This window comes from Lolium perenne, chromosome 6, assembly GCF_019359855.2.
Source record: "Lolium perenne isolate Kyuss_39 chromosome 6, Kyuss_2.0, whole genome shotgun sequence".
In the NCBI taxonomy this organism is placed as follows: Eukaryota; Viridiplantae; Streptophyta; class Magnoliopsida; order Poales; family Poaceae; genus Lolium; species Lolium perenne.
Genome location: NC_067249.2, coordinates 177,806,844 through 177,823,051, shown reverse-complemented (window position 1 = coordinate 177,823,051; position 16,208 = coordinate 177,806,844). Strand labels below are relative to the sequence as shown.

The 16,208-nt window shown below is 44.4% G+C and overlaps 2 protein-coding genes across 2 annotated transcripts; one reads left to right on the top strand and one right to left on the bottom strand.

The window, feature by feature from the left end:
- The first annotated feature begins 1,825 nt into the window (after positions 1-1,825).
- On the top strand, positions 1,826-7,271 carry LOC127306820 (lipid droplet phospholipase 1). Its single transcript, XM_051337535.2, has 10 exons — positions 1,826-2,086; positions 2,681-2,748; positions 4,213-4,283; positions 4,390-4,626; positions 4,736-4,899; positions 4,985-5,040; positions 5,122-5,174; positions 5,291-5,411; positions 6,695-6,792; positions 6,901-7,271. The coding sequence occupies exons 1-10, from the start codon at positions 1,986-1,988 to the stop codon at positions 6,970-6,972; spliced, it is 1,041 nt and encodes a 346-aa protein (XP_051193495.1). The 5' UTR covers positions 1,826-1,985; the 3' UTR covers positions 6,973-7,271.
- A 1,466-nt stretch (positions 7,272-8,737) lies between these two features.
- Positions 8,738-11,537, bottom strand: LOC127306821 (deSI-like protein At4g17486). The gene is made up of 4 exons (XM_051337537.2): positions 11,292-11,537; positions 10,254-10,541; positions 10,078-10,158; positions 8,738-9,336 (listed from the first exon to the last, which is right to left on the bottom strand). The coding sequence occupies exons 1-4, from the start codon at positions 11,407-11,409 to the stop codon at positions 9,206-9,208; spliced, it is 618 nt and encodes a 205-aa protein (XP_051193497.1). The 5' UTR covers positions 11,410-11,537; the 3' UTR covers positions 8,738-9,205.
- Between the last annotated feature and the right edge of the window lie 4,671 nt (positions 11,538-16,208).

The following is a 16,208-nucleotide window of genomic DNA, read 5'->3' as shown; positions in this document are numbered from 1 at the left end:
CCGTCACAGCGGCGGACGACCCAGATAAAAATCTTGACTCGGTCCTCTTCTGTGAATTCAAAATGTCTGAACATTCTTCTTCGGAAGCCAAAAGGTTTAAATTTTTTGTTTTGGTTTTAAAAAATTCACTAAATTGAAGGTGTGTATATCATAAAATTGATTGAGACTTGAGAAAATATGTTTTTTGAATTTTGTAAAAGATGAGATCACTGATACCCATGTGCACCAATGTCCGTCACTCCTCCTTCCTTTTGTTGTGATTGGTCAACTGCTCGAGGTTGTATTTGTACATTATGATAATTTTTGTGATAACTTTTGTGTCTATAATTGGCTATCAAAGCCTTTTTCTTGTTTTGTTTAGGAAATGTTACATATCTCCCTGCCGACCCATCTTTCGGGTCTTCTTCTTTCGAGCAACGTCTCCTCTTGGATACCTTCTCCTCACTAGTAGCGTCTCTCTTATTCTCGTATTTTATTCCTTATTTTCCTTTCTTTGATACTTCTCTTCCTTCAACCCCAGATGGATTGAGATATTGGAGCTTGGTGTAGTCGTGGACTTATGGTGGAATTTTTCCTTCTCCCGCCCTCCTCCTCCACATTTTCTCATGCAATGTTCCTATTATTATGTTGTTCCCCATTGGCTCTAGATGGAGCCCAGAAGTTGGTATGGCCTGGTAGTGTTGTTCACCATTGCATCGAGCTCGGTAACATGGTGGGTCGAGGGGGAATGGGTTCGGAAATCAGAATTGATGTGGCTCACACGAAACTGTCTATCAACAATGAGCGTGATTCATCGATGTTGGTGCCTGCATTGTTTTATTTTTGCGAAAAGTACGCTGATGTATTCATAATCCTTAGCCGTATTGCAAGGAAACCCTAAAGTAATAAAAATTACAAAAGGTCTTTGGACTTCCTAGCGATGGCTACAAGTAGTCGAACGAGCCGAGGGCGTGGCGCCGTCCTCTCCTTCCCTCACCGGAGTCGGGCAAAGTTTATTGTAGTAGACATACGGGAAATCGTCGTGCTAAAACCCCAAAGAACCAATGCATGAGAACAGCGACCATCGCCGATGAAGAGAAACATATATTAGAAGGAATATAGACCAAATCCAGCGAGATCAGCCAGACATGAATCTCCACACGCCCTCCGATGGCCCACCGGAACGGACGCTAGAGGGGGGGGGGGGGCTTTATTGTGTCTTCATTGAGTCATCACCGCCACAACTTCTGGAGTAGGACACAAACCTTAAACAGACCAAGGAAAACAACAGAAAACAAAGCCCTCCCGCCGACAAGGACCAGGATCCACTGGGCCTCAGCTGCGGAAGGTACGCAAGCCCCAATCTCTTGTCTGTATCTCACGGAAATGAAGGGGTTCGTTACACTAATCTATTGCATATTTTGTGTTTGCCATGTTGCAACCATACTGCATGTTTTCATATTGGCCTGCACTGGTGGTTGTGCTTCCAATCCTACTCCCTCCATCTCAGTTTACTAGTCTTCTCCGTATCCCCAGATCATCAATTTAACATATATAATTTAAATTATATAATGTAAAAATTATATCATTAAAAAATAGAATATATAAACTTTCTAATCATATAATTTTTATAAATATAACTAATACTAATTTGATCAAATTTGCGACCTAGGATACGTGCACGTCTAATAAAATGTGAGAAAGGAAGTGATCTTCGCCGGTGTGTTCTCTTCCTCGGATTAGGCCGCCACGCGTTAACCGCCACCCCCTCCGACAGGTCGTCCCCGTCATGATCCTACCCCACCAAAGACGGCCAATATCAATCCATTTTCCTCCCTGGCAGCCGTTCCCATTCGTTCGTTTCCTTCGCCTTGGCGGAGCCGGAGCCGCGACTCGCCCAACCCGCCCTTTCCCCGAGCAGTGCCTCGCCCGTTCCCACCTTCCGCCTCCCTTCGCGCTCTCACGGCGTGCGTGCGTGCCTGCCTGTCTGCGGGCGGCGCAACTATATGGGCGACCTTGGAGGCGGAGACGGCCGGGAGCCCGCCGGGGAGACGGCGCCGGCGCAGGCCGACCACCTGGTGGTCATGGTGCACGGAATCGTCGGGAGGTACGGCTACTAAACTGGGCGATCTTAGTATCGATTTGGCGTTCAGTTTGGTGCCGTTCTTTGGGTTCCTAAATAAATTGCCCGGTCCTCGCAGTAACACGTACAGTTATCTTGTGTAGACTGTAGAGGGGCGTCGCGTCGGTTGTTTCAACAACTCTGCAGATTCGCGATTGGCGCGGCAGTTATCTTGATTTTGTACTTCTGCTTTTCAGTTCTACTAGTAATTGGGGAGGATAGGGGAACGGTAGTAGCTTAGACCACCGGAGATACACGCCCACGCGAGCTGAAAGTTCAGTACGTTTTCACAATGAAATGGAATGCTACTTTGCTGACTAAGATGCTCGTATTGAATTGAGATGGAGTACTATCTCTTCACGACGCTACGCGGTTCTCGCGGACTCGGCAGGTTTGGCAGTTCAGCTAAGTGGGCAAAACTGGGCTCCAATCCTAATAATGTATTCAGAGTACCTGACTAGCCGAGCTTAACACGGTTTTTCCCCAAATGCATCCAGACATTTGTGTTGCATCCATGAATAAGTGAGCTGTTGATACTGCTTTGGCATTGCGCTGATCTTTCTCTTGCCATTTGTACAGCACGGCGGATTGGAAGTTTGGAGCTGAGCAATTCGATACGTTGCTACAAGACAAAGTCGTAGTTCATTGTAAGCTCGATCTACTCATTGGCGTGCCTTCCTTGCCTATCTTATTGAGTTATTGGTGTGTCTTCTACTCAGCTATTGCATTAGCACACCTCTAGTGCAGTGTTTTTTTTTTCGATAAAGGGAATATATTAATATCAAAAGATATCAATTACACCCAGCCTCTGCAACAACGCTAAGAAATAAAGATACCAATTACGGATGCACACAGTCAAAAAGAGTAAAGAAAACTAAGAAATAAAAGTCCCGCTACATCATTCCAGACCTAGCAACAACAATACAACCACCACCGTGACAACACCTGAAATACAAACTCTCCAAAAGCTACACCCCAAGAAGGGAACAGTGCACCAGCGCCGTCATCGCCCGACCAAAGTTCTTAGGTTTTCACCGTGAAGATAGTCCCTACTCTCAAAACAATGCCTCCAACAAGGTCATTGCTAGGCACAACCAGTTAAGGCAAGACCTTGGGTTTTCACCCTGAGATGTAAGACTCTAAACTTCACCTGTGCTGCCACCCCCACATGCATACCACTACCACTGCTGCGGAGCCCGGAACGCCAAGCAAATCCCTCATTATCACGGAGACTCGAACCTCCTTTAGCCAGTCCACCAATCCGGCCTTTATGATATTCCTTCTTCTGATTTCACCATGGAACAAAAAGTCACCTGATGTCAACAGAATAGAGCTTGTGCTGGTCCCTCCGGAACCAAACGGTCGGAATAAAAACATGGGTACGTGCGACCGAATACCACCCGATCCAGCAAACTCCAGGCAAAAGATGCACTGCTCCATTCGCCGGCGGAGCTTTCTGGAACTCATCTCTCCAGCCAGATAAAGGAAAACTAACCTTGCGAGAAACCCGAGGACCGCCATCAAAAATAAAGCAAGACCAGCAGCCCCCATGCCGCCAGTGCAGTGTACAACTGTACATTCACCAAGACTAATATAACATTGTCATCTTAGCATATCACGAGTACCAGTCCTTATTACCTACTGCGGATGTGTTTAGGTGTTCCAACCTTTATCATTGAGGTGCTGGGTTCAAGCTGCGCCACTGTTTTGGAAAACTGCTCTATGTTGCTACCATCACCTTTTCTTTTGCATTTTCTGTGACTCCGTGCTGTTGGTACAATTTATTATTAGAAGAAACAAGAAAGAAAATAATCTTCTTCATTGTCATGTTTCGTTGGAAAGCTACAGTACTTTCTCCTTGGTAGAAATTGGTATGATAAAAAATGGAGCATCATTGCAGATTTGCTGGCTATGTGCACAACCAATTGTCACAGTGAAATTAGAAACATATTGTGGCAGATAACATAAGATTTTCTCTTTCCTTGTACTTGCAGCATCTCATAGGAGTCATGCAGAGTTGCAGACCCTTTCATTTTATAGTATAGAAGTAATTATTTCTAGGTTATGAACATTTGCTTGCCGTCAGCTCAATGATGTTTTTTATTCTATAGGTAGTAACCGCAACATGCACAAACTAACTTTAGATGGCATTGATGTGATGGGAGAACGGTTGGCACAAGAGGTTAGTTTATTCATTGTGCATCTAGCTCTTTTGCTGAGTATGTATATTCTTTGTGTGCTTTGTGTCTTCACTCCCCCAATTTAATGGCAAAAGTCTGGCAAGTCAGGTTATTGAAGAAATTAACAAAAGACCACAGATAAAAAAGATATCTTTTGTTGCGCATTCTGTTGGGGGATTGGTCGCAAGATATGCTATTGGGAGACTTTATAGACTACCTAGACAAGCACTGGAAAATGCTCCTCAAAGTTTGTGCGATAACAACAGCGGTGATATATATGGGCTTGAGGCGGTCAACTTCATAACTGTTGCATCACCACATCTTGGTTCTAGAGGAAACAAGCAGGTAGTAGTTATTTCAGTTTTATCTTACATCATTGTACTCAGGACTGGATAAATCATACAATGGTACAATATGTTCATCCTATATCATTGGTCTTGTAACAAATATGCAGGTTCCTTTCCTTTTTGGAGTTACCGCTATAGAAAAAATTGCTTGTTGCGTCATTCACTTCATATTCAGAAGGACTGGCAAGCACCTATTTTTGACTGATAATGATGATGGAAAGCCTCCGTTGTTGCAACGTATGGTGGATGATTGTGGGGACCTACAGTTCATGTATGCTTGTCTTTGCCAACTGCCTCTATATGCTTGGATTGTGAATATTCCTGTACTTTTCATGCTTGCTCATTTTTTATTGTAGATCTGCTTTGCAAACATTCAAGCGAAGAGTTGCATACTCCAATGTTGGCTATGATCGTATCCTTACTTTACTCCTTAAATAGACATGTAGACATAAGCACTTCTTTTGAGGTTTTTCCGTAACTATTGTTAATTAAGATATTGTTGGCTGGAGGACCTCATCAATCAGGGGGTGCTCCGAACTACCCAAGGTACTGCTAATGAACTTCTGTGTGTTAAAATTTTCTTTTGGTCTGTAATTGTGAACCTATATATAATCCTTTGATATAGTTTGCCAGTTGTAAAATGATGTAATTCTGTTCTGCAGTGGGTTGATTCAACAAGCAAAATCTACCCACATATTGTATATGAGGAACTAACAAAAGCAGAAATTATTGGTCAATGTGCTGATATTGCTGTTGTGGATAAGGACAACTGCACTCTAGAAGGTTCGTATTACAATCTTGACCAAACTAGCATTCTATTATATCTCACTCTGTTGTGACTAGTTTTTCTAGAGTTCTTAGAGGAAAATACTAGTATTAAATACCACTATATCATGCAAACCATAGTTGTGGTTTAAAATTTCATAGCTGTGTTATTGGAACTATCATTTTGTTAATGTATTACTAGATGGTAGTTTGTGATGATGCTAAATCTTATGCATGTTTATATCATTATATACCATCTTCTGAATGAGATCTGCGGTTCCTGTTTGTTTAGAGACAACAAACGCTTACATTTATCTCCAGAATAGAGTTTAGATGACCCATAGGGGTATTCGTCTAGTCCTGTCTGTTGAGGTATCAAATCAACATGAAGATTGATGAAAACATTCAACATTCTTGACCAACTTTTCAAGTTCAAATTCGTTCTTGTAAAGAAAAAGAAATGAAATCTGGCAAATGATAGATCACGACTCAGGAGGAGAATATAAGGACAAGATTGTGATTGACAGCTCACTTATCAGTACTGTTTCGTCTGGCATAATTTGAGCGTTAAGTGAATTTAAAGGGTGTGACAATATTGCATACTGGTGCCCCAATTGAAAACAGAATTTTGTATGTTGATCTGGTGCCCCAACTGAAGCTGGGTTGTATTGTTATGCCTAATAGAGGGATGATCCTGGTGTGTTCAATTAAGTTCTATACTTTCTTTTTTCTATCAAGAAAATTAAAACAAACTATTGCTTCTCAGTTTAGCCAAACTCACTGCAATAGTCAGGGCATGAGGAACATCTGAGGATGGTGTCAAATGTCATGTTGTGGTTGTTTAACGTGATGTGCCATGTTGGATGGGGTCACTGACTATACATCATGTTTCCTTGGATGCTTATGTCTCTACAATGTTTTGGTGTAACATTAAGTCGGCAGATATGGTTAAAAATGAAACCACATCAAGGACAGTTTCCTGAATAATTCAGATAAATCATTACTCCTACTTTTCTGCTCACTGACATAGGTTCTGGTGTTCTGTGTTGAACTTGTGGTTGGACTGTCATCTTTTTCTACGATTCTTTCATCATGAGTTTCCCCAACTTGTCTGAGAGGAATGGAAGATGGGCTTTGTAATCTCGAATTTCTGAGATTTGGAAAGGACCCTAGTAAACCCGAATGGCCGTAGTACTATCCAAGAGATCAGAAAATGCAAAGTCGTATTATAATTTGGCATGTAGTATGTTATATCAGTAAAGCATAAGTCAACGTGGGCTCACTTATCCTTAAATTTGTAGAACTGCTTCTGAGAGGACTTAAGCATGTGTCATGGGAAAAGGTGGATGTCAGCTTCCACAATAGCAAAGTAAGATCTGCGGCACACAGTGTAATTCAGGTACATCTTTGGCTCGCAAATCCCATGCTCTGATATCCATATTGCTAATGTTTGAGAATATAATGCTGAGGTTGAAATGTTGTGCTCCTACAAATGGAATTGGAACAGGTAAAAGATCCTGTCATGCATAGTGAAGGAGCCGACGTCATAAAGCATATTATCGACCATTTCATTGTCTAGTGAACAGCCCTGATCTCCGGAAACAAAGCTTGTGCCAACACACACAAGTTGCTAACTGAAACTGATGAGTCTCCAAGCCTGGTGAGCACGTTTATGGCAATCCCAGGAATCAAGTATGTGATAGATCACATTCAAACAGGCGAAAGTGTTTTATAGATCAAGTAAATATATATAGAGGCCGTTCCCTGTTGTTCACTAATCATATGTGGATATGTATATGCTCTGCGGTGTAACCGTGATATCAGCCTTGTCCATGTAAATGTTCACCATTGTTTTATCAATGCCGATTTGTTGGTTCACGCTTTTAAGGTAAAAACATCGATATGTATATATGTAAGAACTGTTTACAGGGAACGTATTTGTAACAGGATTATTCGGTCCCCCTTGGAGGACATCACCACATCAGTGATGTTCTGCAGGTTACCAGGGAACGTATTTGTAACAGGATAATTCGGTCCCCCTTGGAGGACATCGCCACATCAGTGATGTTCTGCAGGTTACCTGTTCCTGACCCCCCCCATAAACCTTCAGAATCTTGAAAAGCAAACCGGTTACTTTAGCTGCCATGAGCTTTTGCTTGGTGAAAAGCAAACAAATGCAATCTCTTTTAGTTTCAGAATTCAAGTATGGTTCTAACAGCAACTCCATTTTAGAATATGATTTGGTCGTGCCAAGCCTCTACAGCAGGAATGCAGCACTAGGATTGGATTGGAAAACAAACTAGGGATGAGTTCAACACTTGTAGCCTGCTTTAAAAAAACATGTCATCACCTGCAATGGTAGCTGACAAAATTAATCACAAGAAGCCCACGCTCCCAAAATGTCAAAATATTCTGAAAGACCTAGAGGTGTAAATGTTTGTCATTTCTATGCTTGTCCACTTTCATAGAAAAATACCCTAAGAGCAACTTCAGTGCTCCCCAGTAGAAATTTCTGAATCACTAAACCTTTAGTCTTTACACAAGTCACAAAAATGATGCCTTATTTCCATAAAAAACCATGGTTCAAAAAAGCGTTACTAAGCGTACGCTTAAGCGTAGATTAGAGCGAAGCAGAGCCCTTCCGCTCAGCTTTTGGCCTGAGCGATAGGAAAAGCGAAGAGGAGTTGTGGAGGTGGGCTCTCACGTGGTTTCGAGGCAGAAGCAAGAGGGTTAGGGCTAGGAATCCTGTACTCGTCTGATTCCACTCCCGTGTCAAGGCAGAAGCAAGAGGCGGCACCATTGGAGCTCCTCCGTGCCGCTGGTCAATCTCCTCTTCCTCTCCGCCCTCTAGATCTTCCTCAAGGCCACCTAAACAGGGACCCCTTCTTCCAGCAGCTCGTTCCCCTCATCCACTCCCAGTCCAGATCGAGGGGATTGAAGTAAGAGAGGCGGCGCGGGTGAGTGGCGGCTACGATCCGGGAAGGCTGGGAAGCAGGAGGGGATAGACTTATTTGACGTGCGTGAGGTTATTGGGCCTGTTAGAGAGGATCAATGTATTTCCTCTTGTTGGGCATGTGAAGAAAGATGCGTCTTGTTGGGCATGTGAAGCAAGAGGTATCTTGTTGGGCCTCTTGTTAGACCAAAAACAACATAGAACTACGTGAGATTATTCAATATTTCCTATTTTAGGCTTACATATGCCTGTTTTGCCCTGCACGCTTAAACGGCGCTTAAGCTCGCTTAAGCAATAGTTCCTCTAGGCAGAACCTCACCGCTCGCTTAGCGCTCAGCGCTTTTTTGAACCTTGTAAAAAACTGCACATTTGAAAAACATGTCCGCCCGGATGCACCTTTGAACTGCCCAATTCATAACCAATAATATGAATAGGTTGCCATGTACATGGATACGGATGTATGGTAGCAGGATACAACATGGATTTTCATTACCGGACTGAGGCAAGCATTGCCAAGGCAATCATGTTTGAGATGCCTATTCCATCTAGCTTAACGAAATACAAACTAACAGCATGCACCTCTACCAGGGATGTCAACATCGTGTGAGGACAATACAGCAGAGTCACTGCACGAACCGGTTAACAGCAAGTAACTAGACTTGTCTTTTGGAGAAGATGGCCAATTCCTATCTGTACACCTGCTAGAAGAGCGAAACTCTGAACAGGAATTAGCTGTACCAGTGGCAAGCTCCCTGGTTCTATCCTGTCAAACCACCTAGAAACATCGCTTCATGGCCCTTGACTCCAGAAGTTGCCATTATGATACGTCAAATTTGCCAAAAAAAAAACATGGAACGTGTCAAAGAAGATCTTTCGCTAGCTTTAACGGCACATCTACAGGATTCAAGTCAGTGGATGGTGCCGGCAACAGGTGCTTGTCCTCATCACCCTCATCGCTGTCCGAAGAAGATACTGAACCCGAATCATCATCTGGATGATATTTAAGAGGAAACAATCAACATGGGCAATAAAATCGCACAAAATTATCATACAGTAAAAGACTATTGCGTGTCAGGAATAGATGATTGGTATGAAGAGAAGTACTATGATATCTTTGCTTTGCTCATTCAGCATGAAACTAAGAAAACTTTTATCATTTCAAGGGAACTTCATCGATTCACCTATAGTTACACAAAACTTGGAAGATTTTAAATGCTGCATGATTATATGAAATGCAAAACGCCATATATGTTTCCATGTGTTGTAAAGCCTTCTCATAAGATAATTCAGTTAAGATATAATAATGAATTTGTTATGAGCATTATTCAAGATGATGTTTTGAATGACAGCACGATCTGATTCTTATGTAACGCTATTAATTACTCTACTACAAATAGTTTTATGTGCAAGTTACCAGTGCTTACAAGTTACAACACTCCCAGATTAACGGCAATAATTGTTCAGACTGAAAGAAGGATAAAGGAATAATGTGACGTCGAATTTTAACTACCATGTATATTAAAATTACTAACCTCGGGAACGATAAGGAAAAGGACCACATCAGAATGAACTAAAATGGCGGCGCCTATTTTTAAAAAGGGAACGCAAACCATACAACAACATTCCATTCGTAGCCTCATGATATTTCACAATAAAAAGACACAAACAGAAAGAAACTATATATGTGTCATTTGAAAGGAAACGGAAGATTAAAATTAAGGAGGTACGGACCAATAATTGGACGAAGGGTTGGGACACGTCCAACAGGAGAAACCTGGACACTTTCTGGCAGCAGACAGTCAAAAACCGAACCTAGAGTTTTGAGAGAGAAAATGCAACAAGTTAGCCACTTAGCTATGATTTTCACCGATCCAGGATGTAAAAGTAATAACGATAGTGATACCAACCTACTCTGGCCAGCCGATTCACCCAGCCAGGGATGGGTTTTCCAGTCAAGTTCTTACAGACATCATCTGTGAAATGATTGCAGTTCTTTGAAATCAAATGGTATGTGTTTCCATGATACTTCCCTGCTAGTTTTTCAATGAACGAGCGGAACTCTTCCCGAGACATGTCAGTTGTGCCTAGCCACACCGTCTTTCTATAGACAAAGCCAGGGCAACATTTTGATTCCACCTCAAATACACCACTGGAAGAGAAATCATGGGCCCCAAATCCATATTCCATGCCATGAACTGCTCATTAGGGTGGGAAATGGGTAAAAAACATGAGTTCAAGCTTTTGAAATGTACATTAGAAAAGGAAAAAATATATATGTATAAAGTAGTTAAAGGGGGGATGTTCCCTCCCATAACTATACGTTGTTAGAAAGAGATGAGGCACCATGCGGAGGCTGCGAACGCGGGTGGGTGAGCTCACAGGTGTGTGCTCTAACCAACCGGTCACAGCTCGGTTCTCGAAAAAGGAAAAATATAACCATAGCAAACAAAAGTGAAATGTCCCACGCAGCCGTGCTTGATTCAGCCTGATTTCACCAATGCACACAGTGAAATAAACCTACAGTCAGTCTCAGTTCTTGAATTTTAGTAAATGGCAAACTGGACTATGGAAGTTTTTTGCCCTGGATGTCCAAAGAACCTAACCTTAACAATAAGAATGTACCAACACGGATATCATGCACAATTCGTCCCCTTCCCCCATTATTTTCTCTAGCATTGATTAGACATGGCAAAATATTTTTGGAAATCGTTCAACAAAACTCATTACTCTACGATGGAAGTGACCAAAACACTTAAAGCAATTTCATCCTAAAACAGCAAGCGTAATATCAAAATTGTTCAAAATCGCACCATACCCAATTGTTTGCCGGGAAGATGAAATAGCTGTCATCTCTATTAAATCCGCCGTGGTACCCATACTAACAGGGGGGCAGAATCACGGGCACGGAAGAATCCGCTGGAAAAACAAAGGGAACGAACCGATACCTTCGATTCCGGAGTGGAAGACCCCGAAGCCGAGCCAGTAGAGGTAATCGTTGACGGGCGTGAGGTCGTACACGTTGAGCAGCACCGGCGTCCCCGTGCCGTCGTTCTGGGCGTCCATCTCGTCCCGCCGGCGAGCCCTACAGATCTCGCAGCCCGCCCACCATGAACTGGCGGGGCTAGGGCTTGGTCGGAGCGCGTGGCGGCGTGGGCCGGACGACGACGACGCCGAGACGGTGGTAATTGAGTTTCTTTTTCGTCGATTTGATTTTGTTTTTTCTGATTAATTAATTAAGGGATAATGAATGGCCGTTTCGTTTGACCATGTGACGCTATTTTAAGGCGCAGCTGTTTGGTGACTCCTAGCAGGAAACTCAGCTTAGACCGTGTTCAAAGTTTTACAATACTAAATTCAGATTTACTCCGTATCTGAAAACATTCAGACACTGTAGATATTAAATACTGCCGCGTTTTTTTCAAATTTTATTTGAACCTTGGTTTCACTTTTGTTCCGTTATCTTCTCCCCATGGAATAACTAGTGGTGCGGTGGTGCCCTCTCTCCCGAACTCCCCCCACCCCCCAATTCCCAAAGGCGATCTAGGGTTGGCTGTCGCCTTCCCTCCGCCGTGGCTTGGATGCACGACTACGACGGTAGATCTTCAACGGGCGTCTCGGTACTGCGTGTGTGTGGCCATCGCAGGTCACGGAATGAGGTGACCTCCCTCGTTGTTGACTGCCCTCCTTGTTGGTATAATAGATCTGGTCGGTGGTGGTGCTGTCTCGTGGTGGCTTCTCGGTGGCAGATTCGGTCATGGGGTGTGGCGGTCCATGGTGAGGAGGAAACGGTGAGTGCCATGTTCCTCGTTGGAGGTGTTGGTTTCTTTCGCTCCGCTGTTTTCGGGGAAAACCTCATATCCGAGGGAGATCACCATTGACAACGAGCCCGTGGGTGTCGTAGTCAGGGTTGGAGGCGTTATGGGGGCTTCCAGGTTCAGATGATGGTGACTTATGCATCGTCAGCCCTGTGGGGCGTCATCTTTGGAGACATACCTCAGCTGTACGGACGTGTGGACGTATTTGTTGGTGGCCGGGTGGCGGTCTCCGCATGCTTCTCGTGTGGGGACCAAGGTGGAGTGGCATGGCATCTACCATCTACGACAACAAGTCTCGGCGGCAGCCATGTGACGATTGACACGCGCAAGGAAGAGGTGTTGTCTGTCATCATGGCGGCGTCGACGGCGGGAAAATGAAGTTTATGCGAATATTTACCAAATCGATAATTAAACGAGAGAAATCAGAACCAAATGCCTTAATGGTGTGTTAAATGGTGTTTCGAACTTCCTAGTGGCTTTTGCTAAGAGGTGTACATATTTACGCCTTCTTTTTTGCCGAAGTCTCGTTGGGCCATACGCGAATAACTGAACACCCGATGGCAAGATCTGACGGCCAAAGCACTGTCTGCTACCGAAGACCCCAACCCTGGCCACGCCGTCCGCCACGCGTCAGGAAAATAGTTGTTCATAAATTTGCTACCAGCGGTGTATGATTTCTATCTACAAGTGGCGCACCATAAATCTGTGTCACCGGTAGCATTTTATTGGAGGGGCGTTACAGGTAGCAACTTACCGGTGGCACACTACTTGAAATAGTGCGTCACTAGTATGTCTGGATTATGTTGGCTGGGTGTGCCACACTCACGTACCAGTGGCGTACCACATCCTCACCCCTCCCTTCCCGGATCATCTTTTTTAGTTTTAAAAGTTATAAAAGAAAAGTCATGGAAATTTCAAATTTAAGAATCTTTTGAGATGTAGTTACGCTACATAATCTAGTTGTTAGAAAGAAATAACAAACATGAGTTTCAACATATTTTTGCAAAAAACGACGCTATCTTTCGGCAAAACGGCTGCAAATTTTGCATACAACCTCGGATGAAAAAAAAATTATATGAAAAAGCATCTACAAAAATATTACATTCCATTTTAGTAGCCTAAGAAAAAAAATGATTTTTTTAGACTTCTCAAAACCAAAAAGGAAAATAGAGTTTTAGAGGTTTTATATTTCATGAAAAAAAATATTAAAAGAGGCAAAACTTACCAGTGACGGTCGTTTCAAAATTTTGAAATGGCCACCTACCCCAATAACTTCACCATATCTCTATCCACACATCCTACTCTTCTCAACTGTCTCATCTCCTTCCTCCATGCCTCCTCCCACTCTTCCTTTCCTTCCTTCCTGCCTTTTCTTTCTCTTCCTCCATGCCTCCTCCCATTTCTCCATGCCCTGACCCGATGACCTTGCCCTCTGTAAGAACATGTCCATTACCCCATGTGTGGTTTTGGTAATTGATGACAATCCCTATGGACTAACGGTTGCATTGAGAATCAATCTTAGGTCAAGTCCATAGCCATGTGTTGGACTCAAGGTTGTAAGATGGAGAAGACGGAGTACAATGACAAAGACGGTGTTGAAGATGAAAGAGAGAAGACGGCGTAGAAGATGAAGAGAGAAGACGACGTTGAAGATGGATGAAGACGGTGGCGTGCGTACAAGATGGAAGAAGATGGTGGCGTGTATGTTGAAGGAAGACGGTGGCATGTACAATCATGAAGAGTATGAAGACGGAGCTTGCCGACTCGAGAGGAACGCGCAAGGACAAGGTTTGTGCTCGATAGGATAGTGAGTCGCATCATCGGAGAGAGCTCAAACCTTGCATGCATTGCATCGTGTTTCTTGGTTCTTCTTGGTTCTTATCCATGAAACGGATTCCGGTTGCATCGCATGTTGCATGTGCGAGGGTGATGATTTTCCCGATATACCGTATTGAGAGGTTACACCTCTATGACCATGAGAAAATCATCACTCACTCTTTTGCATGATTTCATCATGTGAGAAGGTAGCTCTTGTCGCCCTCTTTCCAACAAAATTGGTTTCATGTCATTCCGAGTTTCCTAGCTCGAGTTATGGATTTTACAGTTGCTGTATATTTAAAAAGAAAAAGAAAAATCTTATTGGGTCGGGCGGTAGTACCATGGGCGGTACCGGCCAAAGTACCGCACGCGCGTTTTGGTTTACTGGATCGCAAGCGGTACCAGGCCGGTATCAGCCCGGTAGTACCGTAGCCTACTTACGGTACCGGCCCGGTACCGGGCCCGGTACTACCGGCCCGCCTCCCGCCTTGGCGCAGCTAGCTCACGCATAGGCTGCCTCGCCCACGCAAGCCCACCGCGGCCCAGCTCCGCTCGCCTCCGCTCGTCAACGCCCACGCGCTCGACCCGCTCGCTCCTTCCAGCCCCGCTCGATCGGGAGAGCTTGGCGTTGACCCGCCGCTTCCCTCGATCGCTGCGCGTGCTGGCGCTGCTGCCGCTGCTTGCTTTGCTTTCACACACGCGCTGCCCGCATGCATGCATGATGTGCTGTATGCTGCTGCTCTGCTTCTCTCTTGCATTATTTCTCAGATCTGGACACAAGCGGTAGTACCGCCTCAAACAGCGGTACTACCGGTTTGGCCCGTTTTCAGTTGTTTTCTGCGCAGTTCGCGCGCGAGCGGTAGTACCGCTTCGACAAGCGGTAGTACCGCTTTGGGCGTGGATCTGACCGTTTTTCAGCCCCAACTGTCATATTTCTGGGCCCCCTATATATACCTCTCTTCCACCTCCGACCCAACTACCTCTTCCCCTCCATTCTCTCTCCTCCATTGTTGACCTTGAGTTCTTTCTTCCTCCTCTTGATCCCCCCACTTTTTGTTGCATATTTTTGGGGGAAAGGAGAGAGGAGATCTAGATCTAGTGCTTCAGCAATTGAATCCCTCTCCAAGTGAGGGGATCTTGCTAGATCTAGATCTTGGAGTTTCTTGGTGTTTCTCCACTCTTTGTTCTTCCTCCCTTATTCCCCAATAGCTTTTCTAGCTTTGTTGGAATTTGGGAGAGAAGAACTTGGGCATCTTAGTGGTGTTCTTAGCCATTGCATTAGGTGCATCGGTTTGAGTTCTCTCCGGGGTTTCGATCTCGTAGAGTGAGTGTTCGTCCTTAGTGGTGTTCTTGCCTTAGTGGCCATCTTGCCTTAGTGGCCGTGTCTCCTTTGTGGCCTTGTAGCCTTAGTGGCCTTATCGTCTTTGTGGCGTGGTGGTCTTTGTGGCGTTGTAGCCTTTGTGGAGTGTGTTAGCCTCTTGTGGCGCATTAGCATCTTGGTGGCTTGGTGGTGTGTTGTAGCCTCTTGTGGCCGTGTTCTTGAGAGCCTCCGTGTTGTGGAGTTGCCTCAAGCCGATACTTGGTGTTTGCCCAAGCGTGTAAGGGTTCGGTGACCACCCCAAGGGTCCTTTAGTGGATCAAGGCCTTTCCTTTGGTGGAAAGGCTCGAGGAGAATACGGTCGCCCTAGTGGATCATTGGAGTGCCTTGTGCCTCCACACCGCTCCAGATGGAGACGTAGCACCTTTGTGTGTGAACTTCGGGATACATCGTCGTCTCCTCGTGCACTGGTTACTTCTCAACCCGAGCTCCTTTACCTATGCGATTTACCTTGTTATATCTATCTTGCTTGATGTGCTATACCTAGCTTGTTATCACATTGTGCTCATCATGCTAGCATAGGTTGTTAGTTCTCTTAGGCAAACCCCTAGTTGATAGGCTTTGAGCTAAACTAGTAAACACTTAGTTTTATTCCGCCTAGTTTAGCTCACAAGTAGAAGTTTTTATACACCTCCTATTCACCCCCCTCTAGGCGACGTCCTAGAACATTCAATTGGTATCAGAGCTAGGGCTCTCTTATCTTGTTGGGCTTCACCGCCTAGAGAGTATGACGTCGGCTAGAGAATTAGTGCACATTTCCACCTTTACTTTTGATGGCACTAATTATGATGCTTGGAAATTCTACATGCTTGATTATTTTAGGGGCATGCACCCGCATGTGGAGCGAATTC